This window comes from Alosa pseudoharengus, unplaced genomic scaffold, assembly GCF_046254945.1.
Source record: "Alosa pseudoharengus isolate Yale_2024_CS ecotype anadromous, Long Island Sound unplaced genomic scaffold, YU_APseudo_1.1 YU_APseudo_1.1_scf_20, whole genome shotgun sequence".
NCBI classification, from domain to species: Eukaryota; Metazoa; Chordata; class Actinopteri; order Clupeiformes; family Clupeidae; genus Alosa; species Alosa pseudoharengus.
The window spans coordinates 19,719,990-19,746,733 of NW_027468664.1; the positions used below are offsets into that span (position 1 = coordinate 19,719,990).

The 26,744-nt window shown below is 43.8% G+C and overlaps 1 protein-coding gene across 4 annotated transcripts in view; it reads right to left on the minus strand.

Annotated features, from left to right (window-relative positions):
• Positions 1-10,283: 10,283 nt before the first annotated feature.
• The window catches only part of frs2a (fibroblast growth factor receptor substrate 2a), a 47,033-nt gene continuing 30,572 nt past the window's right edge, over positions 10,284-26,744 (minus strand). The window contains exons 1-7 of one of the 4 annotated variants that reach the window (XM_076296810.1): positions 22,182-22,329; positions 20,408-20,500; positions 19,622-19,713; positions 17,365-17,551; positions 14,747-14,911; positions 13,609-13,772; positions 10,284-13,140 (exon numbers count right to left, since the gene is read on the minus strand). In XM_076296810.1, coding sequence (XP_076152925.1) covers positions 11,821-13,140; positions 13,609-13,772; positions 14,747-14,911; positions 17,365-17,551; positions 19,622-19,687 — 1,902 coding nt within the window. In that variant the 5' untranslated portion in view covers positions 19,688-19,713; positions 20,408-20,500; positions 22,182-22,329 and the 3' untranslated portion in view covers positions 10,284-11,820. Of the gene's footprint in view, positions 13,141-13,608; positions 13,773-14,746; positions 14,912-17,364; positions 17,552-19,621; positions 19,714-20,407; positions 20,501-21,917; positions 22,155-22,181; positions 22,330-26,744 lie in introns of those variants that run through there. The other 3 variants (XM_076296809.1, XM_076296808.1, XM_076296807.1) reach the window with 3 other exon arrangements.

Consider the following 26,744-nt stretch of genomic DNA (forward strand, 5'->3'; position numbering starts at 1 on the left):
CCTCTTCTGTCTGACTCACCTCATGTTACCCCTGTATGCATTATAGACTGGCTTCTGACAGAAATTACGTTTTGTGCCAACATGTAGAAACACTAGGCCTACTACAGCCTTTAATTGGTGAATGGAGGTGCAAATTCCTTTCTTTGGTTATTGTTCGCGATTCACATTAACTGTAGGCTATCACGTATTGTAAACGTCGCCACATTTGATCACGTTTTGCCTGCATGGATGCGCGATTGAGTGCGCATCTAAATAATATGCAAGATGCAACAATAATTTCTAAGAGGCCTATAAACGGTCATTTCTGGCATTACTACTAGCATATGAATGCATTATTTATGTTGAAAGACGTGAAAGAAATGACACAGGCTTGCACAAATTCATAATTTAAAATAAAACTTTTCACTTTCTCTATCATTGCGAGAATAGGCTACAATATGGAAAATGTTCCCTTTCAGTCTGATCGGCTCCAGACATGTATGGGATTTCCTCAGCCTGTGCTACACCTTTCCAAGAAGTTTTGTGGAAATTGTACCGGTAGCTTTTGCGATATTGTTGACAGCCCTACCTCACCGCAGTAGGGTGCAGTAAATGGAAGCTTTTTTTGATAGCGCACACGCCACTAACGAAAAACGGAAAATCACCAGGACAAACCACTCAGGTGTGTAGGCTACTCTGTCACTAATTTGTGCGTTATTTACGTTTGATTACATTTCAGATACGTGTTGGTTTTCCTGTAGGCCTAGTATAGCGCTTTATTCTTTCTTTATTTTTCTATGTCCGAATATTGGGGGGGACATTTTGGTCATATTTGAATATTGGGGGGGACACGTCCCCCTCAATGTCTATGGTGACTACGGCCCTGACAGGTATGATAATGGATCAGATTCCAAAAAGAATTCAGTGGAAATGCATGGATTCTAGTTGCTGCTACTGGAAGAAACTGGAATCCATGCATTTCCACTGAATTCTTTTTGGAATCTGATCCCTTATCATACCTGTTCATTCTTACTCGTCGCTCGACTTATCGTGACTAAATTCAAGATGGCTGCAAACGCTAAACTTCGTGAAGATACTGTCTGTATAAATCGTCTTGTAAGTAAACTACCAGTGCTTTTTCAAAGTTCTCAATGTCTCGTTTTAAATGTCAGGGCCTTCGGTAGTATGAAGTGTGGAGATACATTGAGCCTCGTAAATGGTGTAAAACAGTGATTTATTTGCACGGCTAGCCCGATGCCGAAGCACCACCATTGAACAAGCTGTTGGTAGCATCAGCTAACTAGCACCAGATTTTGGAGTGCAGGGGACAAGCCGAGATGGGCTATGAGACATACGTTCACACTCGGTATCATGTTTCAACACACTTTAGGTCAATATCACACCGGAATTCTCCTTTAAACAGGGCAGAAAAGAGAAGCAGAGTCTAAGATGCACAAGAATATTGGGGGAAATAGTTTATTTACCAAGATTTTAGGTGAAATCATCGTTATGATTACCAAAAGCTGCACAAGCCACTGTCAAAAGGACTGACGCAAAAGGAGAAGAGTTCAGTAATCCACTTATACTGGCTTTCTCCTCAGAAAATGTCTGTGACTGTCTGATGTCTGTGATGAGCAAGGTAATGCACTGACAGCACAGTCTTTTCTAATACCCTGTCTTTACACTTTCAAAGGTCCTCTCACTTCAGACCCTCTCCATAGTAGAATAGATACATAATGATTTTTGAGCCTAGTTAATGGCTTAAAATAGTGTTTTAGTTATACATAGCTAATTTGCACCAAAAGGATACGCTATATGCTATTGTAAATGCATCTTCCGGTCTGACTCAAAACTGCACCAGTTGACGTCAATTTGGTCACAAATGAAAATACTCACTATCGTCCAAAAATAGATAGGTTGTTAGACAGTTAATTACTAGTCATTTAATTCTACATCATTATTTAAAATGATCATTTTGTGACATCATTTATGTTGACTTTATAAAGGAACGAGACGAGAAGATATGCTCATTCAAATAAAAAAAACTTTTTTTATTATAATGTTACTTGCCACTTCATTTAAATTTCAAATACATGGCTAAAAAGGTTTGAAGTTCTTAATCACAGGTTCATGGAGGGTGACTGCTTTACAATCAATATAATTTCCTGATTACAGTTGAAGGTTTAATTTAATGAGGCGAAGCGTTGAGGACCCGACCATTTACAAAATTATTTAGAACAAGTAAAAATTTAGAACAGTAAAAATGATGTGCCCATGACAACGCAAATCAAAACAGAGCATAAATGCTTGTGGGTGCTGCAGTTTACGATTTAATAAAACCCTAGAAGTGTTGATTGGTCCTCATAATCAGCATTGCTCTTGGTTTCAGATGGCAACCACTGTGTCCCATTTAAAGGCAATCATTAAACAGATCGTTCTCAGAGGACAATGATAAAGTGAAACGTATTAATTGTGCATTTCAGTTAAACTAATCTCACAGGTCTAATGATGCATTTAATGCTGAGGACACTCATTCATTTGATATATTAGTTAATTAACTGTTTCCTGTACAACATGCACAAAGTGTAGTCCAGATGAACCTATTGTTTGGTGTCCTCTCCTTACTGGGTAATGTGCAGTATTCTTAACCTGTCTGAATAATCACATCATAAACAATACAGAAATGAAAACCAGTGAAACATTTGACCGGAGGTAAAAACAACATGGAAATAGAGTAAATTCAGCACAGCATTTCCTGAACAGTAAAGATAATGCCCTCATTCAGAGGTCAATAAAGGAGACAGGGATATAAATAGTGCAATGTTGTGAGACCGAAATAAATCAAGTCTTACTGTATGTATTAGGTGTTATATCACAATGTTGACAACATTCACCTCACTATGTGTGTGCTGAGTGTGTTTCACTAATTCACAGATTGGGATAAATGCAAAGACCAAATTTCCCTCATGGGATCAAAAGAGTATATATACTTACTTATACTCATTTGACTTCACGAGCCATGTAAATGTGTCACTTGTCCGCTGTCTGCTGTCTGCATGCATCAGGCTACTCCAGAGGTCAAACCTTTTAAAGACATATGCTCACATGACCTTTTCAATTCCCCCTCCTCTTCGGCAGTTCCATCGAAGCTCGACCTCTTGTGTAATGAGAGCTGACCCCTAATCTTAAACTGCTCTTGTTCTGACGACACGGCAGACACTCTTCTCCAACGCCTGTCAGTGTTTTATATCGACTGGAGTACCCTTCCCAGCACTTCATCATCAAACACTACTCATAACCAATGTTGCCTCTTTTGAGGAGGGCGGGTTTTCAAACGTGACTGGGCGGAAATCACTCAACCTAATCTGCCAACATTGCTCATAACCCATGGAATCCTCAAATCATGTCATTCAGTGTCCTTTACGATCGCAGTGAGAGGAACCGTCTTTCCTAATGGCGCGTCTTATTGGCACCATAAATTATTCATCACGTTCATTTGCGTGCTTAATTCGTGCAGATTAAAATTCGTCTCACACAGACACTTGTGGTGGGCATAATTGATAGGGGCCACAATCTGCTCGCTGGAGCTGGATTTTGAATCACATGAGAGCACGGGATGTTGGGGATGAATGATCTCTCTCCCTCAGGTTGCAGCAATCATAATTGTAATCAGCAACTGGTTTTATCCAAGTTTTTTTTCCCCAATCATCCTCTGGCAAACCCTTGGAGCATGGTGGCCATGCACCGTTCACCTGTTCAAACTTGTATTTCCCAGGGCAGTTCTGGGCTGTGTTGTGGTGAATATACATGCACACACCTAAAACTCAATTAGCCTAATGAAACAGGCTTCCCATATTCGTCCTACAAACCCAACATAACATCAACGTCCTCTGACGTCTAGAATGTCCTCTGCCATGGCCACCTCAGGCCAGTGCGGGGCTGCCCTAATACGCTTCCTTCGGGATTACTCTCACTCCCAATCGATTCTTGGTGCAGGGGTTGGTTTGCACACAAAGCGTCTTTATTAATCAGGGATAGACAGACAAAAACATACTCTACTGCACATACAGCCCCCGAGAACAAAAGCCCACAGACGGGGAATAGAAACAACTTCAATTAGAATCAAAGGAACTTCACGGAAAAGCTGCCAAGGGGGAACCCTGTGATGTCAGAAATAAATCCCCCACTTGCTCGGGTTTAACAGTCTGCCTTCTATTGATAAGCGTATCTATAGGAAACCCCGAGCATAATCACACTAGATGGGCAGCCTGGCTATTAATAGAATCAGGCAAGGGAGTAGTTGTGGTGGGGAGTCTAAATTAACCCAGTCTATGGGACATTCAATGACAAACCCATGAGGCATTTTTACACTGCGTAGAGGAGATGAGGCTCAGGGGAGAGGTGATTTAAATAAGCGAAGAGAAAAGGGACTTCCTTAAAAACAATCACAGCGTAAAACAGGGCTAATGTGATTAAGTCCACTGGCTTCCTGCTGGCGAGCTCCCTTGATGTTTATTTGTTTATTTATTATTTATTATTTCCATAATTTGGGCCTTGGGAGGACGTTGTCCATACTTATTGCATGGCAAATTGTCTGGGCAAATTGCTGCATGGCTTTCGCACCAGCCAAATAGGTTACATCCTAATTATGTGCTAGAGCGGAGATAAGAAAACCCCATTCACATAAACCCTGGGATTTATTTTGTAACACTGCCAAGACAAGATTTTTAGCCAGGTTAGAAACAACATGCAGCTCCCATTCCAGGTGACCCATGTCAAAAAACACCAATGGCTCTTTCACTCCTTTGCTGATTTTCAAGGGTGGTTTTACCATCACAAACTTCATGTACATAAAAAAATATAATAATAAGTGGCCATATGATATAAATAGCCAAGTGCTGTGCCTTTCATCAGAGATTAAACAATTCTGCAAAACATCTCAATGATAAAACATAGGTTGTCTTTCAGTGACAACTTTAAACAACTTTGCAGACTATCTTGGAAGGGAGCATATGACTAGAGAACAGAGTGTAGCCATCTTCCTGGTTGAAACCCTGAGCCCAGGCTAACATGAGTAATTGGTAACAGCACTAGTTTGAGCTCAAGAGATATCAGCACACTCTATACTACTACACTCACTCCCAGTACACCCTCCGTGTGGGTGATTTCTCAATGCCAAACAGGACACGTGCAGTATGTGGCGTGGGGGTGTGGGAGAAGATTGCACTTGTGTGCCAGTGTGTGATGGAGATCCAATAGAGCTTCTGAAGAGACCTTGGTGGCTGAGAGGAGACGTTTCTTAGAGATACGCCTCGGAGATGCCCCAACAAATCAATACAAGCTTGATGAAATTCCAGTGAATGATAAAAAAAAAGGGTTAATTGAGATTTTGCACCTCTCACCAAACGTCTTTTAAGAAAATTGAGGCTTTGCCGTTCAGGAAGGAAAATCTTTTTGAAATCAGTATGGCCATGAGAGCTTTAGAGTCTAGGAGAACGCCATTATTCACAATCATTCCCCTCCCTCATGCCCCCCCCCCCCCCACACACACACACTTGTCTCTGTATAACTGCTCAGATTCTCCAGGCAAAAGCGTTGAGTTTAAAACGTGAGACTCGACTCCTACTTAACCATTTGTTTAATGCTTCTTGCCAGGCCTTGTCACATGCTCTTCCATTGTGGTGCAATATTCCAAAAAGCTTTTTTTGTTTTACAAATTATGCTATTCTGTCAACTCTATGGCATTTCCCTCAACATTCCAGGAACAGAAAAAAAAACTAAAATGTCAGCACGCCAACCAAATGGCTAGAAGAAAAAGTTTTTGTTTTTTTTAACATTCACAAGTCCACCCAATGCCTTAAGGTCATTTTCTCCTTAAATGCCTTTGTATTCTGCCAAATCGAGTTCCCTCCTTTGCTTTAATTGTCATTGCAGTCGTTCTCTCTTATAGTGGGGCTAATGGCTAGTCGTTTAGTGGAGTTTGCGCAGGGTGATTATATATCAGGGCTAACATCGAGGTAAGCCAGTATAATCTCCGGACAGGATAGTGTTCGGGTGTCACGGTGACACTGCAGATTAATGAGATATCTGCTCCGAAAAGGGCAGAGCCACTCTGTCGAGTCACACCAAAAGACACTTAAAGCTAAAAGGACGAGGGCAGAGGGGAACTGAGAGGCCAAGGAGGAGTTGAAAGATTCTGGATCTCTTACAGACCCAACGCCCTGGCAGGGCCTGTCTGGGGCCCATATTGATTCGGTCCTCTGGGACTGAACTTGGATCACATTTCCTCAGACGACATCACAAGGCCAGATTGACTGGAAGAGGACAGTCTTAGTTAATGGCATTTTATGAATGGGAAGCAGGCAGACAGAGACAAAGAAATGTTGCACTCAAATAATGTTGTATTTTAGTTTTTAAACATAACAAAATATAAAATTGAAGACCCCTAGTGCAACCTGTAATTTCTTAAAATTCTTTATTAGCTCACTAAATCATTGTAATTTGCTAAATTATACTTGATTAGCATCAATTTCAGACATTACATATTGAATATCTTCAACTGGAAAAAGAACAAATACACTTTCAGGGTCTGGAAGAAGGGGAAAAAATCCAATTGTTCCTGTTTTTGGACATCCCGCATGAGGCTTGCAGAAAGAATCACTACATTCTATCAGAGACTTTCTAATGAGGAGACACAGCACTCAAAAAATCCTCCATAGAAATGCATGGGGTTAGTTTGTAACGCCAATATGGCAGTTGTCTACGCATATCACACCCCTTCTGCGGCAAAACGTTGACATGCGAATACATTGAGCCAATCATATGCTGTGTTGTGAATACATTGAGCCAATAATGTGGTGTGTTGTGGAGACATCCTGCCAATCATGTGTTGTGATCTTGCCGCTGGAGCAAGATTGGTGTCGTGAAGTGCCCAACAAGCGCCCAACAAGCGTTGCCGAGTGGAGGGACTTGCCTAAAAGGACTTTGATTCTATTCTATATCTATGGCTCCAAAAATCACACCTGTAAACAGTAGTCTTGAGTCTATGTGTTTTAGGTATTTTTACTCTAGGGGGAAGCCTGAGGTGAAAGAAAGTTGCAGCAGAATTTCACCCAACATGCACATGCATCCTAGCAAATTACAAATGGCCTCTTTTACACCACCTTCTATGAACAGGTCATTTATATGACTTTTTTCTGAGGTGAAATAGATTGTTATAGGGATTAAAGAAATTGAACCTCTTCTGGTTCCGTGTACATGAAAAATTAAACCTCTTCTGGTTCTGTGTTAATGAAAAGCATTCATGAAGATCCTTGTGTTTGATACCCTTGATAGCTGTAATGGGTTTAGAGTTCATGGCTTTTTCAAGGTCTTCTAAATGTCTTGGCTTTCTACTCCAAGTGATGAGTGTGTCATTTTTGTTCAAGCCTAATACCTAGCCAGTGTCTAGTAGTGATGCTATCAGAGGTTACTGATGTCCTTTCCAGCTGTCATTGGTTTCCATGTGTGATATCCTAATCACTCCTATAACCTTTGGTATGGAAGATCCAGAACACTGAACATGTTTCGCCTGTGTGTGTGTTGTTGGTGGTCCAATGTCAGCACAGCACTCTCTGCTATTTCACCCGAGGCAGCCTGAAACTCTAAAAAATAGAGAACAAGCTGTTGTCTAAGGATGTTGCTTTCGTGACTTATTTTGCACAAGTGACGGTACAGGCTGCTTTTAAAATCAAGCAGCTAGAGTTATATAAAGATTACCCTCATGTCTAAGGGATGAAAGAAAGCTTGGTGACGCTGAGCCATACGATTTGAAACTGTTTTTGACGTCATGCCCTCTGGAATTACACAGAAGCCCTGACAAGCTCTAGACGTTAACAACGCCCTACAGTCTGCATTGACTGCTCAGGGGAGTCGAGTCTTTCTGCAGAGGCCTGTTTCATCCCTGGGAAAATAGGTAAAGGCAAAGCTGTATCCAAGCAACAGGATTGTTGCCAGGTGACCAACACAGAAGTCCTGAGACCACAATGTCAATGTGACTTTCAAAGGAGCGAGACAAGATAAAATTTCAGTTACCAGAGAGGAGACACACATGAAAGTTGGTGCTTATCTCTTTTCTCACAAAACAGGCCTAAAACATGTTCTTTGCTGTTGTGCAGCTAAAATAAGGAGTTTTATGCAGCTCATCATGGTGTATTTGCTTTTGCCATCCACTCGCTGTTTTTAAATGTTTTTAGATTAATAATGACTTGAATAGTTTGTTGAATTTATTTTTAAACTGTTTGTTAATTAATTGGCAGACATATAAAACTAGCTTAGTACAATCTAAAATCCAGTCAATGTATAACTATCTGTAGACAAATATGCATCATATTTGGAATCTGAGCTGTGAGGATGTCATCTGGAGACAATGGACATGGGACATTTTTTGGGATTGATGATTATGAACGAGAAGGTATTTCAGCACAAGCTGGCCCATTCCTCCCTTAACCTAAATCTGTCTCATAACCCCGTGAAGTAAAAACGAAGAAGGGAATAAGGACAGTGCAATGGGGAGGGCAAAGACTCGAAAGAGAGCTGGAACTGTAAACAGCCATTAGTGTCGGCGATGTCAAAAGTCTTGCATCTGTCAGAAGCCAAGCGGCTTTCATGCACAAATCCTCACTGGAGATAATGATCATTTTTCTTCCAGGCGAATCTACAGACATCACCACGCCATTTAAAACAAAAAAAAGCCTTTCGTCTCATACGAGCCAGGCACCAAAGGCGACAGAAATCCCTAATTTGAAAGGCAAACGGGCCCATGTTTTTCCGTAATGAAAGGATGTGCGTTCAAATGCTGTTCATGTACAGCCATCACACAGCTAGAGGTTTGACTTTTCATCTTATCAGCCAGAGAAAAGCACACACAATTATGTGGTCACACTTGGCTTCTAATGAAGCCTACATGTATAGCCACACAATAGACAGAATAATTTGACTAAAGCAATGATCTTGGTAAATGAGCATTAAATGATCATAAATGTATGGCGGCAGCCTAGGAGTCAGTGTTAGGCCTCCCTCAAACTGTTTGAAAAGCTAAAAGGTTTGAACACACACACATAATGCAACATAGGCAGCTCTATCTCTATTAGGTCAAGTCAGCATTTCAAATCAGAATATTGTTTCTATGTTAAAACAGTTTATTACTATACAATACAGCACATAATTATGCCAAAGGTGACAGCAACATAAAATTCCACATTATGCTCTGTGATGTCTGTCTGTGTATGTCTATAAGGTTGAAACGTATAGGCCTACTGGCTCAAATCCCATCCAGGATATTAGATGACAAAATAAGAGCAACCCGCCTTTGACAGACACATCACATCTGTAGCTGCTTTCAGACACATCCTCCGCCTCCGCCTCCGTCATTTCCATGCATATTCTCCAACTCCAAGCTATATAAACTTGAATGCTAATTGGATTTAAGCATTATCAGGCAACGTGTATTTGTGTGATGAGGGAGGGTGTGACCAAAAGTGATCAACACTCTACAGTGCATACGGAAAGTATTCACAGCGCTACACTTTTTCCACATTTTGTTAGGTTACAGCCTTATTCCAAAATTGATTAAATGTATTTCCCCCATTTCTACACATAATACCCTATAATGACAACTTAAAAAAGTTTGTTTGAAATTTTTGCAAAATAACTAGCTAACTCAATAATTTTCAATATCCTCTTTCCATACTTATCCACACCTGGAAAATACTCAAATAAAAAAAATTCCATACCACGTAAGAACCCTGAACTTCTACACCTCATTTGGGATCATGGGGTCACGCTCTCCACCACACACACTCCCACACACACACAAAACTGGGGAAATGTCAATTACATCAAGGACATGGCTATGATAGCACTAACCCAACATTGGTGTTCCAATATGGTTTCTAACAGTATTTATGAAAAATACAACACAAATTTCTGTGCATTTCCCGCTCAAACATCAACTCTGCCACCCTGTGGCTGTCTTTTATAACCTGAGCAAATAGTAGTTGATTGTCTAGGAATTAACAAACACAAGCCTGAACTTTTCCTACAGTTTAATATCCAAACATTGCCACCTGGTGGCAAGGTTCTCTAACTTAAATTTTTGGCTATACCATTCATAATTATGTCTAAAACATAACATGTGCCTTGTTCCCAAACACGCGCACGCGCACACACACACACACACACACACACACACGCACACACACACACACACACACACACACCAATAACAGGGATAACTGGGATGACAGAAAAGTCCATTCAGGATGTAAGATTTTTGCTTTTTTAATTATTATTTTGCCATGCTACAAAAAAATAGGGTGTTGGCACTGATGGCGTATGACATAATGATGTAAATATCACAAAATACACAATGTCTTTTCATCTTTTTTTTTTTTTTTTTTAAATACAAACATTTGGTAAACTAATATCCATACCTGAAAAAGCCAATATCAAAATGAAATGTCAATAAAAAGTCCATTCTTAGCTTCCGTATGTAACATGAGGATGAAAACACCCTTTCACTGCACAGTCCAGTGTCCCACCAGGAACAAAATGGACTCAGACAGAGGTCAATCTGGAATGTTTAATAATGCTGTGGGTGGCCCCTAGAGAAATCCTGATTTCAGAGACCATTGTATCGTGAGAAAAGATTTGGCAAAAAGGGTCTCAATTTGTCACTACTGTTTTATTGGCTTGATAAACATATCTATTTTAACTACTTTTATACAATTCCTATAGTTCTATGTATTCTCTAAAAAGATAGGTAGAAAAAAAAACAAAAAACAAAATAATGCAAGTTAGAGCATATAGTACATTTTACAATATGATACAATAACAAACGTAACAGGAGGACACGTCGGAATCCAGATTCCTATGAAACTGTTTGCCTCTTGTATAGTAAACAATCTTTTTTCATTATTCTTCTTTTATGTTTTATACAATCAGGAATGTCATTAAGGACACTTGACCATGCTCGATCACCAACCGTCCAGGGGAACTCTCTCTGTGACCGAGGTATTAAGATGTGAGTGCGATGTACTTTTCAGGATGATTCAAACGTGCATGCAAAAAGGGTCGCTCTTTGAAAATAAAATAGACGTACATTATGTATAGTGTATATATGCCCAGTCGAGTACCTTAAGTACAACCAGCATAAACTAGATAAAAATTCCAGCTTTTTATAGTGTACAAGAGGGCATGATATTTTGGCATGTACTGTACCAAGTAGACTAAAGTGACTGCAGTGTACCTACTGGTGGTCCTTAAATTACAACACAGAAAGAAGGAAGGTATCAACTGAGGAAAACTACAATGATGAATCCTGCACTATAGTGTCCCATAATTGTCTTTTCTATCTTTCTTTTTTTTTGCAAGGCATTCACCCTTTATAAACTGAGGCACTGGAGAATCTTGTTGAAGGAGAAATGTCGTCAGGCTTTTTAAAGGAAGAGGATAGTGTGTTATATGACAAGTACCTAGTTTGCTTTCCCTTTCAGGTCAGCTTTCAGTACCCGGTGGCACTGGTGCCAGTAAGCGCTGAGAAAGGGGGAGTTCGTTTGGCTAGTTTATCCATCTCTCTTTCTTTTCTTTTAAATGGGTGATACTTTTTTTTGTATTACAAAGCTGATATTTTAAGAAGGTCATCAAAACAAAAACACAGCCCTATAACCTTCAGATATTAAAAAACAAAACAAATTAAGGACAAAAAAACAAGACGTGACGAGAAAACAAAACCAAACGAAAAAGGTGCAACTGGAGACAGTGCTTGGGTTGGGTCGGGGTCAGGTTTGTGGGGGTTCGGGCTCACATGGGCAGGTCAGTACTATTGTGTCGTGTCTTGCGGGAGGTGCCATCGTCACGCGGCAACGCCTTCTGCAGGCTGGACATGGCCGCCGTGCGCTCGATGTCTATGACGGCGTAGAGCTCGGTCCGGCGTGTGGGCGTCTGCGGCAGCGGCGTGGTGGGCGTCTTGGGCGTGTGCGGCCCGCTCGAGTCCGAGCCCTTCTCCATCTCCACCTCGATATAGTTCAACTGCCGCAGCGGATCGGGCACGCCGACAATCCCTGCCGCGCCCACGCCGCGCCGAATGTCAAAGTTGAAGACGGTGGGCTGCTGGGACGAGCCACAGTCCCGTCGCGGCGGCCGGGCCGAGTCCGGCTTGTGCGCGCTGAGCGGCACAGTCACGTTCTCCGTGTTGACGTAGTTGTGCAGCGGATCCAGACCGCCGTGGTGCAGGTGGAGCGGGTGGGGCGTGTGCTGCGGGTGGTGGTGGTGGTGGTGGTGATGGTGGTGGTGTTGGTGTTGATGGTGGTGGTGGTAGCCGTTGTTGAGCGATGGAGTCTTTGGCGCGTAGACGTTGTTCTCCTCCTCCTCCTCGTCGGTGGCCTCTGGGTGAGGCTTGCGCGTCTCCCAGACGGGCGGCAGCGCCGGCAGGTTCTCGTAGTTGAGCAGGGCCGTGCGCCGCTGCGCCGAGTTGTTGGCGTTCTGCGCGTCCGGCGTGGGGATGGGCGGCCGGCACCGACGGGCACCAGTGGAGACCGTTGTGGTGGCGGCAGGAGCCGGGCCTGGCGTTGGAGGGGCAGGCCTGTCGGCAGGGGCAACGGCTGCCGGGGCAGGGTTAGGCGCGGCCGCTGTGCCGTTGTGGTGCTCGTACACCGACACTTTAGCTCCAGCTGACGTGGTGGTCGTTGTGGAGGATGACATGGTGGACGAGGACGACGGCGTCTCCTTGCGCTCGTCACTGTCGTAACCTGTGTCGCAGTCGGCCGACAGGCATGAAGAGGGCGCTGCCGAGCCGTTGAGGGCCCCCGTCGAGGGAGGCGGAGCTGGAGGGGGGGTCCCCGCAGGCTCCCCGCTGGCACCCGACACCGCCACTGCCTCGCCACCGCTCTCCGATGACTCTCGCTGCCGCTCCTTGGCCATGAGCTGCCGCTGCACCGGGGTGGGGCCCAGCACGAACTTCACGCCCTCCGGCTCCAGCAGGACACGCCCTTCCGACGCGTCATTGGGCGAGGAGGGCACCAGGCTCTCGGGATTGGACAACCGCAGATCCAGAGGGGCGTGGACACTATTTCGACTCCGCCTGTCCTCCTGGACACCTGTTGTGTTCACGTACGTATGTACCTAAGCATACAATAGAGACAGATACAGATGTTCAGCAAACAGGGCAAACCATTTTTACACCAAACATACTGGTTATTATATTAACTTTGTGGGTTAAGTGATGCAATGACATTTCACTGAACTGCTTCAAAAACTTGAAAAACCTGCTGCCCTATATCCTGTAATTGCTGCAGTTAAATGGCATACAATAAGTAAAATTCAACATGGCCAAAAACATGATACTCCCCACAATATATAAAAAAACATGTTTTCTAATCTAATTGTCCAAAATACTCAACACCGTTTGTTTCTCCCATGCAAATATCAGTAACTATTCATGACACTGTATTCAACAAGCAACTTGCTTAAACCAACACTAGGTGGCCCATCAGTCACAGGTACAATGGCATAACTAAACATGAAGGTGTGTGTTATGCCTTCTCTCTCTCTCTCTCTCTCTGTCTTTTGCTCCCTCCCTCCCTCTCTCACCGTATCATCAGACACCAGTAGCGGGTGGGTGGACTCCTCGCCCACTGAGGGGAGCCGGGCGCTGCCCACTGAGGGGTGTCGGCTGGAGGGACGCGAGGAGGCATCGCCGAATGAGGGGTAGCGCCCAATCCCATTGGGCAGCGTAGGCACTGAGTAACCTGGAGCTGGGGGGGGGGGGGGGGGAGAGAGAAAATGAACAGAGAGAAAACAGACAGAAACAGATTAATGGAAAAAGAGAAGAGAAGCATAAGAGTACTAGTGAGGACGGTGTTTGGAATGTGCTGTTTGTTTTGGAATTGTTTTGGAAGACAAATCAAGAAGAAAGGAAGACAAGAGGAGACGAGACAGGAGAGACAGTCAACTTCAATGCTGCCATACCAATGAGCCAAGATTAGGCTGATCAATGTGTGTGTCTGTGCGTCTGTGTGTAGGAGTTTGAGAGGGAGAGACAGAATATGACAGAGAGAGAAAGATGCTGGGAGGTGGATGCCCTGTGTATGTGGGTGTATGTGTGTGTGTGTGTAGAGCTCTGGCAGGTCAGTGCACAGTTTAACCAAACACAGCCGCATTCCGTTGCTTCTCCAACCTCCATTCCACTCGCCTCACATCAAAGGCTGCCCAAATACCAGCCCAATTGGGGGGGGTGGACTAAAAACAACAACATCACAACACGCCGGTCCCCAGGGGGATGGAGAGGGAGGGAGGGGGTGGGGGGGGAGTGTTTGGTACAGAGGGTCAGGCATTGATGATCCAGCCATGGGGATGTTGTTTTTAGCCTTTAGTTCACTGCCTCTCCCGCTCTTGATTTGTTTCCTCTTTCATTCGGACCTCTGATTGGTTAACCTACCCATCACAGTGCACGTGACAGGAGCATTTCAGCGCACATCAACACGGTTAATTATTTGCATCCTAAGAGGATGGATGTGTGAGCTTACAGGTGATGACAACTGATTCATGCTGACATTCACCTGTGTGTGTGTGTGTGTGTGTGTGTGTGTGTGTGTGTGTGTGTGTGTGTGTGTGTTTGTATATATAATTTGCTGGTGGGGATGACAGCCACATGAGGGTAAAAGTGCCACCCTTGCTTGAATGTGTGTGTGTGTGTGTGTGTGTGTGTGTGTGTGTGTGTGTGTCTTACTGGTGGGGGTGCGTGGTGTGCGGGGGATGTCAGTGGCGGCGTCGGCGGGGGCTTGGCTGGGCTCCAGCACTGGCTCCTCCACCACGCTGATGCTGTTGTTGTGCATGATGTCCTGCAGCATGTTGAAGATCTCCTCCGCCCGGGCACACTTAAAGGCAAAGATGCCTGCAGATGGAGGGAGAGAAGCACAGAGAGAAAGAGAGAGGGACAGAGAGAAAGAGAGAGGGACAGAGAGAAAGAGAGAGGGACAGAGAGGGAAGAGAGAGAGACAGAGAGACAGAGAGAGGGAAGAGAGAGGGACAGAGAGGGAAGAGAAAAGAAAGAGAAAGATAGAGAATTTCAGTCAAATGAGCAAATGACCATAGCATTAGCATTCGTAACACTACTGCTGGTGATAAAACACACACTGACCACACACATACACACTCTCACACATCTTCAAGCTGTTCAATGTAATACCAACTACAAAAAGTTTAAAAAGAACTGGGCAACATTGAGTCAAAACTACCACTGACAGGGAAGGAGGGAAAAAAACACTTCACAAAATCATAAACTACCTAAATATAAAATAGACCCCAAAACACGCACAGCACCACACCAAGAGCAACAGGCATAGTCACACTTTGTTGTTTTTAATTAGCACACTCCAACCAAACTGGGGGGTGGATCACAAGAGAAGGGGCTTTTCAGGGACAGACACAACCTTCTCCCTGGATGGCTGAGGACAGCAATACTGCACTGTGCGCTGTAGTATTGCATTCAGAGGGGAACAGGGGGTTCAGAGAGGAAAGGTTCCGGGTCATGTGGACCTGGACTTACCAACCACCAGAGACAGGGGACCTCGTCGTCTGGTTAGCATGGAGTCAAAGTGCACAGTGGGGATGTTAGCAGTGATGCAACGCAAAATCTAGGTTAACGCTAAGGCTAACTGTTGCTGCACTAAAACACGGTGAAAAAATAAAATAATAAAAGGCCGTGTAGCAGAGACTTTCCACACCTACATCTCTGTGTAGTGATAGTTACAGGTCTTGCAGTGTTTGTGTGTGTGTGTGTGTGTGTGTGTGTGTGTGTGTGTGTGTGTGTGTGTGTGTGTGTGTATTGTCTACTTGAGCACAAACAAGATCTGACTTGGAGGAAACAAAGAAAATTAGCGACATGCACAGAGAGGAGCTTCTCATTTGCTTTTGTTTACAATCTGAGGGTAATGCTTTTGTCACATGATAAAGCCTCCTGGCCTGAAGTCAGAAACAAACAAGAACTGAGGACAGACATATTACAAAGCAAGATAACAATCAAAAGAGGTGGGGGGGTAACTGAACAAGTGAACGGGTGATTGGGAAATGAACTGTGTTGTTCTCTGAACCTTTATGTCATCACTAGGCATAAAAAAAAAAAATTCTTGGGTTCCGGTTTCCGACCGACCCTGTCAATTTATGTGCAAGTGCAACCCAAATTTATTTTATGAGCTTGGGGAAGAAATAACACAAAATAGTCTAGGCTACATTAAATAAATCCACACATAAAAGGCGAACTATAATTACATTAATTACCCCTTGCATTATGTATAGGGATGAGCGTATTCTCTCTTTTTAAAAAGCTAACAAACGAAGTAGCCTAGTGCACAGCTGTTCACGAAGACGATTGTTTTCGTCACTTACCAAGGCACCGATTACTACTAGGCTACTCCCAATTGCATCCACATATCGTAATTGCACTATGCAAAAAGTGATTTACACTCATAGCCGAACACCGTGAGATGCAAGCCTTCCAATCCACTCAGAAATGTAATTAGACTACTCTCACGTCCTTAAAGGGGCAGGCAGTCGACGTACACCACCAATGTAATGACATTAAAGAGAAGTGTAGTCAAATAATTTAAATCAATATGAAATTACTAGATACTTACTTGGCTATTAGTAATTATGCAGGCCACAGACTATGAATTATTAAAAAGATATGAACTTAAAATGAATTACAAAATATATGAATGTATTAAAAGATATGACATGATGCTATCTCTTTAGGGGACTGTCTTTTTTGGACAGTTCTACATAAGGTTATACTGCTTTGTGAATTACCCCAGTCAAAGCATTTACACAAATAAAAGTAGACGTACTTCAATTTTCTGTAATCCTTAATTACTATTTACCTTCACTTATCCTTTTTAATAAGCATCAAGATGATCAGTGTGATTTTGGTCTTACTAACCTTAATTGCCCTCAATTTAAAAAAAATCGCAACTATTTTTACAATTTTCACTTCCTCCCGCAATTTCTCCGCAAGAAACAGCTAAAAACACCGCAACTTCCATCGCAATATTTTTTACAATTAGTCACGAAATCAGGCATTTTCGGTCGCAACAATCTCAAAAAATCCTGGAGGGACTGATTTCCTACCTATCCCTTGCTGCCACTGGGGAAAAAAAAAATCCCTACCAACCCATGACCTCAACTGACAACCAACAGGCCCTATTGTACCGTCACACAGTGCTTTGGCAACACTGTACATAAACAGTCATGCCCACAAAGCTACGTCGAACTGAACTGTATTGAGTGGGGGATGCGAAGACAGACACCGAAACACAGCAAGAGAGAGAGAGTGAGAGAGGAGAGGCTCACCCTGGCCAGTCTGGCAGCGGCGTCCGCTCTCGAAAGAGAAAAGGTTGGAGTCGTAGCCATAGCGCCGCAGGCACAGGTAGGGCCACCTGACGGCGTGGCGCTTGCGCGTGTGCAGGATGAGCTCCTCCTCCGTCAGCTCCATCACGCCGGAGCCCAGCTCGTTCCCGTCGTCGTCCACATTTATGACCTACACACACGCACAGACAGACACAATTAATTATCATCATCATCATCATCATCTGTGCCACCTACACACACCTAGAGCACCCTCATCCAGGCAAATTTGGCCTGGCTACAACCATTTAAGCTTGTGCCTTCCTGACACCTGACTGTGTCTGTCTGGACTGTACAATGACGCCCCTGTTTCTAGTGGTCAGCACGTCCAGACCCACAGGCTATATCCATGTATACCTATTTTTGAGACATGGGTGAGACAGGGGTGCGATTCACTGCTATCTTTACCAACTACTATATAGGAGTCAAGCTTTGGATGAGACGTTCCATATAGCCCCAGCCTTCACATTATTCAGTGCCCTTACTGTTAGACTTCAAGTGGACTCCTCGTCCAGGAAATTCACAACCCAGCCCTTCAACAGGCCACAAGTTACAAGCCAACACAAAGCACCTGTGTGACATACATCGGGAACAACATGTCGGCTACAACAACTGTACTCTGTCAGTAACACTGATGTTTCAGAAGAGGTGGATGAACTAAGCACGAGGTTAACTGGGCAATTCAGAAGTAGTAGTAGTAGTAGTAGTAGTAGTAGTAGTAGTAGAAGAAGAAACAGGCCTCCCTTCAATCATTTCCATGAGCTTTACTTCAAGTGATACGCGTGAAAGGTACCATCCATCAAAGTGTATGTAGTTTGGGCTTAGAGAGTGATCACAGACGTGTCTGTGTCTCTCTCCCCAAGCCACTGGCACAATGCATTACTGATTAGCCATGCTTTATGGGAGAGTGAGGAGGCCACAGGGCAACAGCCATAAGGGGAGACATATACCCTCCGTGCCCCCTTCCCACATCCCCACATCCCCCCAAGGGCAGGCTGGCAGCAGTTGACCTGGGCCTCCGGAGGGGACAAGAGAAGCTTTATGCTGCAGAAGAGGCTTAACGTGGCCAAAGTAGATAATGATGCCTGATGTCTGAAATATGACAACAATCAGTCATCTGTTGGGACGCTCCCTACACCAGAAGTCACATGACACACACCCCCTGGGCTATTACGCAGGTCATGTTTGACCATGTGGTGGAGCGCTGCCTGAGAGAGCGGTCGGGATCCTTCCAAAAATCTGTTGCACCAGTGGGTGATCAGACTCCTAAAGGGCCGCAGTCAGAATTGATGTCCCAGGTTCCAATAGGTACTCATTTTTTTTACTTGACGGACGCTTATCAAGTGAAATTGAAGGAGCGAGTGGGATTTTACAGTAGCAGATGCTTTTATCCAAAGCCACAGGAACGTCGGGCTTGGGTTTGGGAATCAAAGCTGTGTTGCACGTTACTCAGTCGGTCAGGTGCTGCCGCTGCTCCACCACGTCCCCATAGCAACTTACTAGTAAGGCACAACAAACTAACCTTCAGTATATTACAAGAGCTCAAGAGTGAGCATTAAGTACTAACTCAATATGACAACGTGCAAGGAGATCAGGTGATGACGTGCACAGTAAAGTGCAAGTTGGGCATATTTTGGGCATTACTAGTACTACTAATATTACACTATACTAAAAATAGTCACTATTTCTGTGCCTACATTTCACCCGATGCCAGGAACTATCCATTAAAAAGCCAGGGCCTCCTGTGGGATAATGCTAGGCCTGGCATAGTCTACACCCACACACACTGGGCTTGACCAGGACTTGAGCTGAAGACTGCATTCTAATTTTACACATGGAATATAACTCAGGCAGACAACTGGCCAGTCCACTGATAATCAACACCTACATTGAACACAAACATGCAAATAGTGTTCATCACACAATAAGCATTGTTTAACACACACACACACACACACACACACACACACACACACACACACACACACCTTTGCAGTAAGGTGGAGATGTATTACAGATAGACAGCGATAATGAAAGAGAAGAGATGAAAGAATGTGGGAGATTGAGAAAGAGGGAGTGAGAGAGAAGAGTGAGCGAGAGCTCATGAAAAGCAAGTGAGAGAGATAGAGTGAGTGAGAGAATGAGAGAGAGTGACAGAGCATGTGGGAACAAGAGAGAGGAAGAGAGAATGACATGGCCTTACCTTGAATTTGCTTTGATGGTTGTCTGGGATTGAGTCTTTATCAGGACAGCTACAGCAGCTACCCATGGCTTCTTTAGAAGACCATTTGATCTCTGAAAAGCAAACAAAAAACTAAATGCAGAAAAATAAAAGAGAGGGAAATAATGTAGCACACACCAAATATGGAGGACTTGAAGAGGCTGAACAGCAGGCAACTAACTGCACAGCCCCGGCAGCATTCACCGACCAGGCAGTGGCATGGAGTGGGTGTTAATCTTAAGGATATGGGTGGAAGAAAGCAAACGATTGCAGGTGATTGCTAAAGCAAACTATTACGTACACAGCAAGGCACACTGACTGAATATTCACACCAGGCAGATGTTGGGCTATAGTGCTCTAACCCTCTTCGTCTTAAGACCACAGGTACGGAGGCAAGGCAAATGCATTTATATAGCAGAATTCATCCACAATGGTAATTCAAACTGGTTTAATTATGATAGAGCTGTTTATCTCTGTTAGATATCATTGAGAGAACTAATTTCAATTGGGAATGGGGGGGTGGTAAACTGTGAAATGAGGTGAGGGGAAACTGACAATAAAATGACGATAATATAAAACTAGAACACTATCTTGAAAATCCAACTACGGGTATTGCCTTTTTGAAACCTTACAATATTACCAACAAACTCTCTTCTTGAACACAGCTACTTGTTCACCACTGAAGGGATGTGTGCGTGTGCGTGTATGTGTAGTGGTTGTAGTTCCCCAACCCGCCCAGCAGAGGGCACTGGCACCAGGGTGTCATACCTACATCCAGCCATCAACGTTCCTGGGTCCCTCCCCAAACCTCGCCTTGGTCATCCTTCACCATGTCATGGCTGCCAGGAACCCGACCGGTGCCTGTGGGGGTCAGAGGAGATGGGTAGAATGTGGTCAATACACTTGAACGTCAAAAGGACCGTTTTATAAATGTGTACATATTCTCATTGGCCTTCCTAATTGACTGCGTTCCCAAAGACACAAAACAAATCATCTTTCTGTTGTCATCAGCGCAGAGCTTACTCACTAAGCACCAAGCGCAACAAATATACACAAGGTGTGGTTGCGGGGCAATTAAAAAGTCATTAGTAATGCAGTTTATTTCAGACATGTGATGCTCTCATACGATAAAACACACACACACACCTATGCATACAGTATGAGTGTACATCGCCATACTGATACAAAAAAAGACACACATACTAGAGGTATGCATTGCACACACACCTTAACCCTGGAGGGCAGAGAGGAGTTTCTGAGGTTACGGTTAGCAATGACTCCATCACCATAACACTGGCTAATATTATTACCAGCTCCACTAACCGCTGAAGTTACGAAAGCCGATGGATTAATGGCCCAAGCTCTCAGTGCCCCGGGGCCTGACTGAGCACGAGCATGAGCCATCCGTCCGCGGCTCCTGCCTCTCCCCTGTGAGTGAGTGACACAAATCAGCCCCATTAGTCCGCGTCACTCCCTCCCTCCCTCCGTCCCTCGGTGAGCACAGAGAGAGACAGGCATCCGCACCGCAGCAGGGCGGCCCGCGCATAGCTGCAATTACCCCGGTGATTTACACCCCGGCCAGAGGCAGAGCCAAAGCCCCAGAGCAGGGCACTACCAGACGCCCTCCCCACACACACACACACACACACACACACACACACACACACACACTACCGCACGGCTCTGCACCCAGTCCCCAGTCCAAGCTACAACACAAGGGGTTCTAAAGATCTCTCTCCCTCTTTCAATGTTCTCTCGGTCTCTCCATCTCAATTTATTTCTTCCTCCCCTCGCTCTATTTCTTTCTAAGTGACTACGACATTTCCTTCTCTCAACATTTTTTCTCTCTATATGCTATGTTTTTTCACACTGTCAATCTTCTCAGTTGACAGTTTGTGAAAGTCAACTACTTTTTCCCCCTTCATCTCTCCCTCTATGGCTCTGGTTAACTGACTTATAATCATAAGGGAGCCACATTCTTTCTGTTCATGTTCAATTTAACAAGCTTTGTTGAGGCCCCTATTTGAAACCTATGCAACCGTGCTGAAAAAACAGCGCTGTGAGGTCTCAAAATCGACAAAATGGTGTCGAGAAACAAAGCAACAATACAACGATGAAACATGGACAATAAAAGAAAACAACTTAAAATAAACACACGACAAGGTCATTAATGCAGGTGAAAGAACCGAAAAGAAAGACACAAACATTTCTCTCATGCACTCTTTCTCACTCTACCTCTCTCTCACTCTACCTCTCTCTCTCACATATACTCACTCACTTTATATATCTCTCCCTCTCTTTCTTCCAAACGATGTTCTCAGTGCCTTTCAATGACAGTCATTAGGAGCTGGGTTGGCAGATTGAGGGTGTAATGGTCCCAGTACTCTCACATACACACAACTAACGTGCTTGTGGGCAAACACACATCTCACACTTTAATAAACCTGGCTAGTTAATAAATCACACAACACACACATACTTCATCAAGTTTAACACACACACACATACACATAGACACAACTCCAACATAATGCATACTCACTCTCTCTCTCTCAAGCAGACACACTCCCGAACTCACTCATTCAGTCAAAACTCGTCCTCCCCCGCAGTACACTCCCAGTGCTGCAAGCAAATGTCTGTGTGTGTGTGTTGTGTGTGTGTGTGTGTACACGTATGTACGTTTGTGTGTCTATCCGCCCACAGGTTGAAACACCTAAGAGGTCTTGGGGAGCAAAGGCCACAGAATGCAAGAAGGAAAGAACCTGTGGCTTAAGAAACAATGTGCAAAAAGAGAAAGAGAGAGAGAGAGAGAGAGAGAAAGAGAGTGCGAGAGAGAGAGCGTGGGAGAGAGAGAACAGCGTGATGAGGAAACTGGTATAAAGTCACATGGAGAGGTGCCACAACTTTATCAAGAGGTGGCCATGAGAGACTGTTTCCAAGAGAGACAAAAAGAGCAAATCAATGAGTAAGTGCGTAAGTGTGTGTGTGTGCGAGTAAGTGTGTGTGTGTGTGTGTGTGTGTGTGTGTGTGTGTGTGTGTGTGAGTGTGTGAGAGAGAGAGAGAGAGAGAGAGAGAGAGAGAGAGAGAGAGAGAGCGAGAGAGACAGAGAGCGAGAGAGACAGAGAGCGAGAGAGACAGAGAGAGAGAGACAGAGAGAGAGAGAGAGAGAATGGTTTGAGGCAATATCTGCCCACTCAATCTTTCATAGACACAGAGGGAAGAAGAGAGAAGGAAAAAACCATCTGCCATGGAGCATGTAGTGTTACTCCCACCAAATGTGACCCACTGCGCTTAAAAATGGAACAAGCATCTTCAAATGCAAGAACAATGACCTATATACCACAAACCTAATTTTGATACTGTACTGGGGATGTTCTTGATCAAGAATATGCCTTGCAACACAAAGAGCTGAAGTGCCTGCATTACAAGTGCTTGTGTGTATGCCTGCAGGGGAGAATGTGTGTGTGCATGTGCATGCATGTGAGTGAGTGGGTGAGTGAACAGGCAAGAAAAAGGCAGATAGATAAGAGAAGAGAAATGATTGCAATGTGATGGTTGCATCACCTTGTGGTCACCATTAAAGTCTGATTACCGTATTTTCCGGACTATAAGTCGCTCCTGAGTATAAGTCGCATTAGTCAAAAAATGCGTCATGAACAGGAAAAAAACATATATAAGTCGCACCGGACTATAAGTCGCATTTATTTAGAAATGTATTTCACAAAATCCAAAACCAAAAACAGAGACTATGTAATTGGATTATTGAGGCCAAAAAGATTAATGTTAATGAAGAAGAAGGAGTGAAGGCAGCCAAGAGGAGGGCAGGAAGGTAAAAGATTCACTGAAAGAAAATACCATGTGGTACACCAAAATGTATCTAAAATGTGGAGAATACAATGCAATCAAGCATTTTGGGCGATGTGGAGTCACAGGCTGGCAGCAGATTAAATGCTCACAAGAGAGAAAAAGATGCAGTTTTAGACGTGACTGAATCAAGCCAGGCGATAGGCCAGGCCCGACGGTAATTGTAAAGCAATTTACAAAAGATTCACTGAACAAAAATGCTGATATGATACATGACAATTTTGCTAAAAATGTGGAGAATGCAATGCAATCAAGCATTTTGGGCAATGTGGAGTCACAAGCTGGCAGCAGATTAAATGCTCACGATAGAGAAAAAGACGGTTTTAAAAGGACGTGACCGAAGCTGAGGCAAGCCAGGCAATAGGCATATAGGCCCGACGGTAATTGTAAAGCAATTTACAAAAGATTCACTGAACAAAAATGCTTATATGGTACATGAAAATTTAGCTAAAAATGTGGAGAATGCAATGCAATCAAGCATTTTGGACGATGTGGAGAGACAAGCCGGCAGCAGATTAAATGCTCGAGAGAGAAAAATATGCGGTTTTAAAAGGACGTGCAGACCGAAGCTGCAGCAAGCAGGTGATATTTAGAAATTTATTTCACAAAATCCAAGACTAAGAACAGACCGACTATGTAACTGAACACATTGAGGCCAAAAATATTGAGAATTCTACAGGGAATCTTGAAGATGAAGGAGTGAATAGTGGCAAGAGGCAAGCCGAAGGCTGCTGACAAGTGCCCGACGCTATTGTAAAGCAATTTACAAAAGATTCACTGAACAAAAATGCTGATGTGGTACATGAAATTTTAGCTAAAAATGTGGAGAATGCAATGCAATCAAGCATTTTGGACGATATAGCATATTGGCACAAGCTGGCAGCAGAACAAATGCTCGCAGAGAGAGCGAGAGAAAAAAAGGGCCTAAATTTCAGCGTGGGATTGCGCATAAATTATTACTAAGTATTGAGCATATAAAAGTCCCGCAACACTAGCCATCATAATGCGAGAAATTCCCACACATTTTACAGCGCTGTCTGACGTTAATCTAATAATGGAGCTGGCCTGAAAGCGGACCAACTCTGACTTCAATTGAACCCCATGCAGACACACACACGCGCGCGCAGGACCACTTTGGGGGTGCCTCTCTCTCTTTGCTCTCTCTCTCTCTCAGCAGGATTTGTCACAGCTAAAGTCAAATTATTATAGCCTATTACGTGCTTCTAAATCAACCGCTATCGAGAGGAAAGGAAAACAAACGTTTAGCGATCAGGAACCGCAAACACAGAAGCATGACAGCCTATAATATAACGCGAGAGAACATGGATGTGTTCTCCATTTGAGGAACGTTATAATCGATTGCGGACGTGAACAGACAGCTACAGACACGGAGCGCATAGGCCTACTTTCACTTTCTGTGCGTATTCACGTGAAAGATAATTAGTAGCATAACAGCGATCAAATATTACATGGCAGTGAGTTTTGTTTTCAAATGTTTTCATGCATGTCCAGATAACGGGTGAGGAATGTTTAGGGGACAGACTATCGTGAATCCTGAATTTATGGCTGGGCAAAGCACAGCACCTTTATTTGGACCATGGCTTGTAGCCTTCGAGTCAGCTATAGGCCTTCATTTCTTGCGTTTTACTGTGAGACATAGGCCTATACTTTTCGTTTGGAGCAGCATACCGGTAGGCTATCAATGGCATTGGGTCACAATTAAGTTTCATGTATGAAAGAGTGTCGGGATGTCCATCCGCTTATTGCGAGATAAGGCACCCGCTTTCATTCATTCATTCATTCATGGAACGTGTACTGTGCTGCAAGGGAAACCTTATTCCGTATAGCCAAAGAGGTCTAAGATAGCCTAAATTTAGTTATTTTTTAAATTATGCATGATTTACTTTTTATAAAATTCGTAGGCTGATGCCTGGCAGCAACAATTGTGTTTAAATGTAGGTTAACCTGGGGCTGCGTGCTACTGGTAGCTTGAGAGCAATGTGTTGGAGACTCATGGTGTAGGACAATGACTTTGTTGGCAACAATATTAAACCAACCAAGAATATAAATTATTAAGAAGAGCTATTTTATGAGTTAAATTGAAACAAAATTATACTGGCTTTTATTTGTCCAAATCTGAGGCCCAGCTATAAATAGAATCCCGGCAGTAATTTGAGGATTTAAGTATGCACGTGTGTTTCCCGACTTGTGCATTTGAGAGCGCTCTCTCAAGGCTGTAGACGATAATGTTTCATGTAGGGTTCATGTCAGTTAATATAAATTAACATTTAAAAACATGTTCAATTATATAATATTTTTCATATACAAGTCGCACCTGACTATAAGTCGCAGGACCAGCCAAACTATGAAAAAAAGTGTGACTTATAGTCTGGAAAATACGGTAACTGCCAAGTGACAAAAGACCAAACAAAAAACAACACCACATTACATTTATATAGCGCTTTTTTTCCTCGAGACTCAACGCGAGTCACATACTGTAGATGGGGGGACCTCACTAGTAACCACCACCAATGTGTAGCACCCACCTGGGTGATGCACGGCAGCCATTATGCGCCAGAACGCTCACCACACACCAGCTTGAGGTGGAGAGTGAGGAAGTGAATGAGCCAATTACAGTGGGGGATGATTAGGGGGCCAGATTGAATGAGCCAGGTTGGGAATTTAGCCTACTCTTTGCGATAAGTGCCATGGGATCTTTAATGGCCGCAGTAAGTCAGGACCTCGGTTTAACGTCTCATCTGAAGGACGGCATCTCCTACAGTGCAGTGTCCCCGTCACGGCACTGGGGCATTGGGATCGATCTTTTTTGGCCAGAGGGAAGAGTGCCACCACTGGCCACCCACCAACACCTCCCAGGTCTCCCATCCAAGTACTAACCAGGCCCACACCTGCTTAGTTTCAGTAATTCAGCTAAGACAAGGTATCCATTGGTCTGGCTGCTGGCTAAACAAACTCAAATACATTAAATTGCAGGTAGAATTAAACTAGTGGCCATCTTTCCCTGCTCAATCACCATGACGAATAGGAGGGGGCGTTCAACATGATCTCTTCACCATCTCCATGACATTTGTGTACCAAAGCAAAGCTTCTGAGAAAACCCAACCCTGTGTGTTTTCAGTCAGCACTGATACCTGCTTAGGGCAAGGTGCTCAAAAGCTCTACATGAAGCACTGGGGAGGTGTGTGTGGATCGGAATAGCGATGTCGCCCGACATCAAACT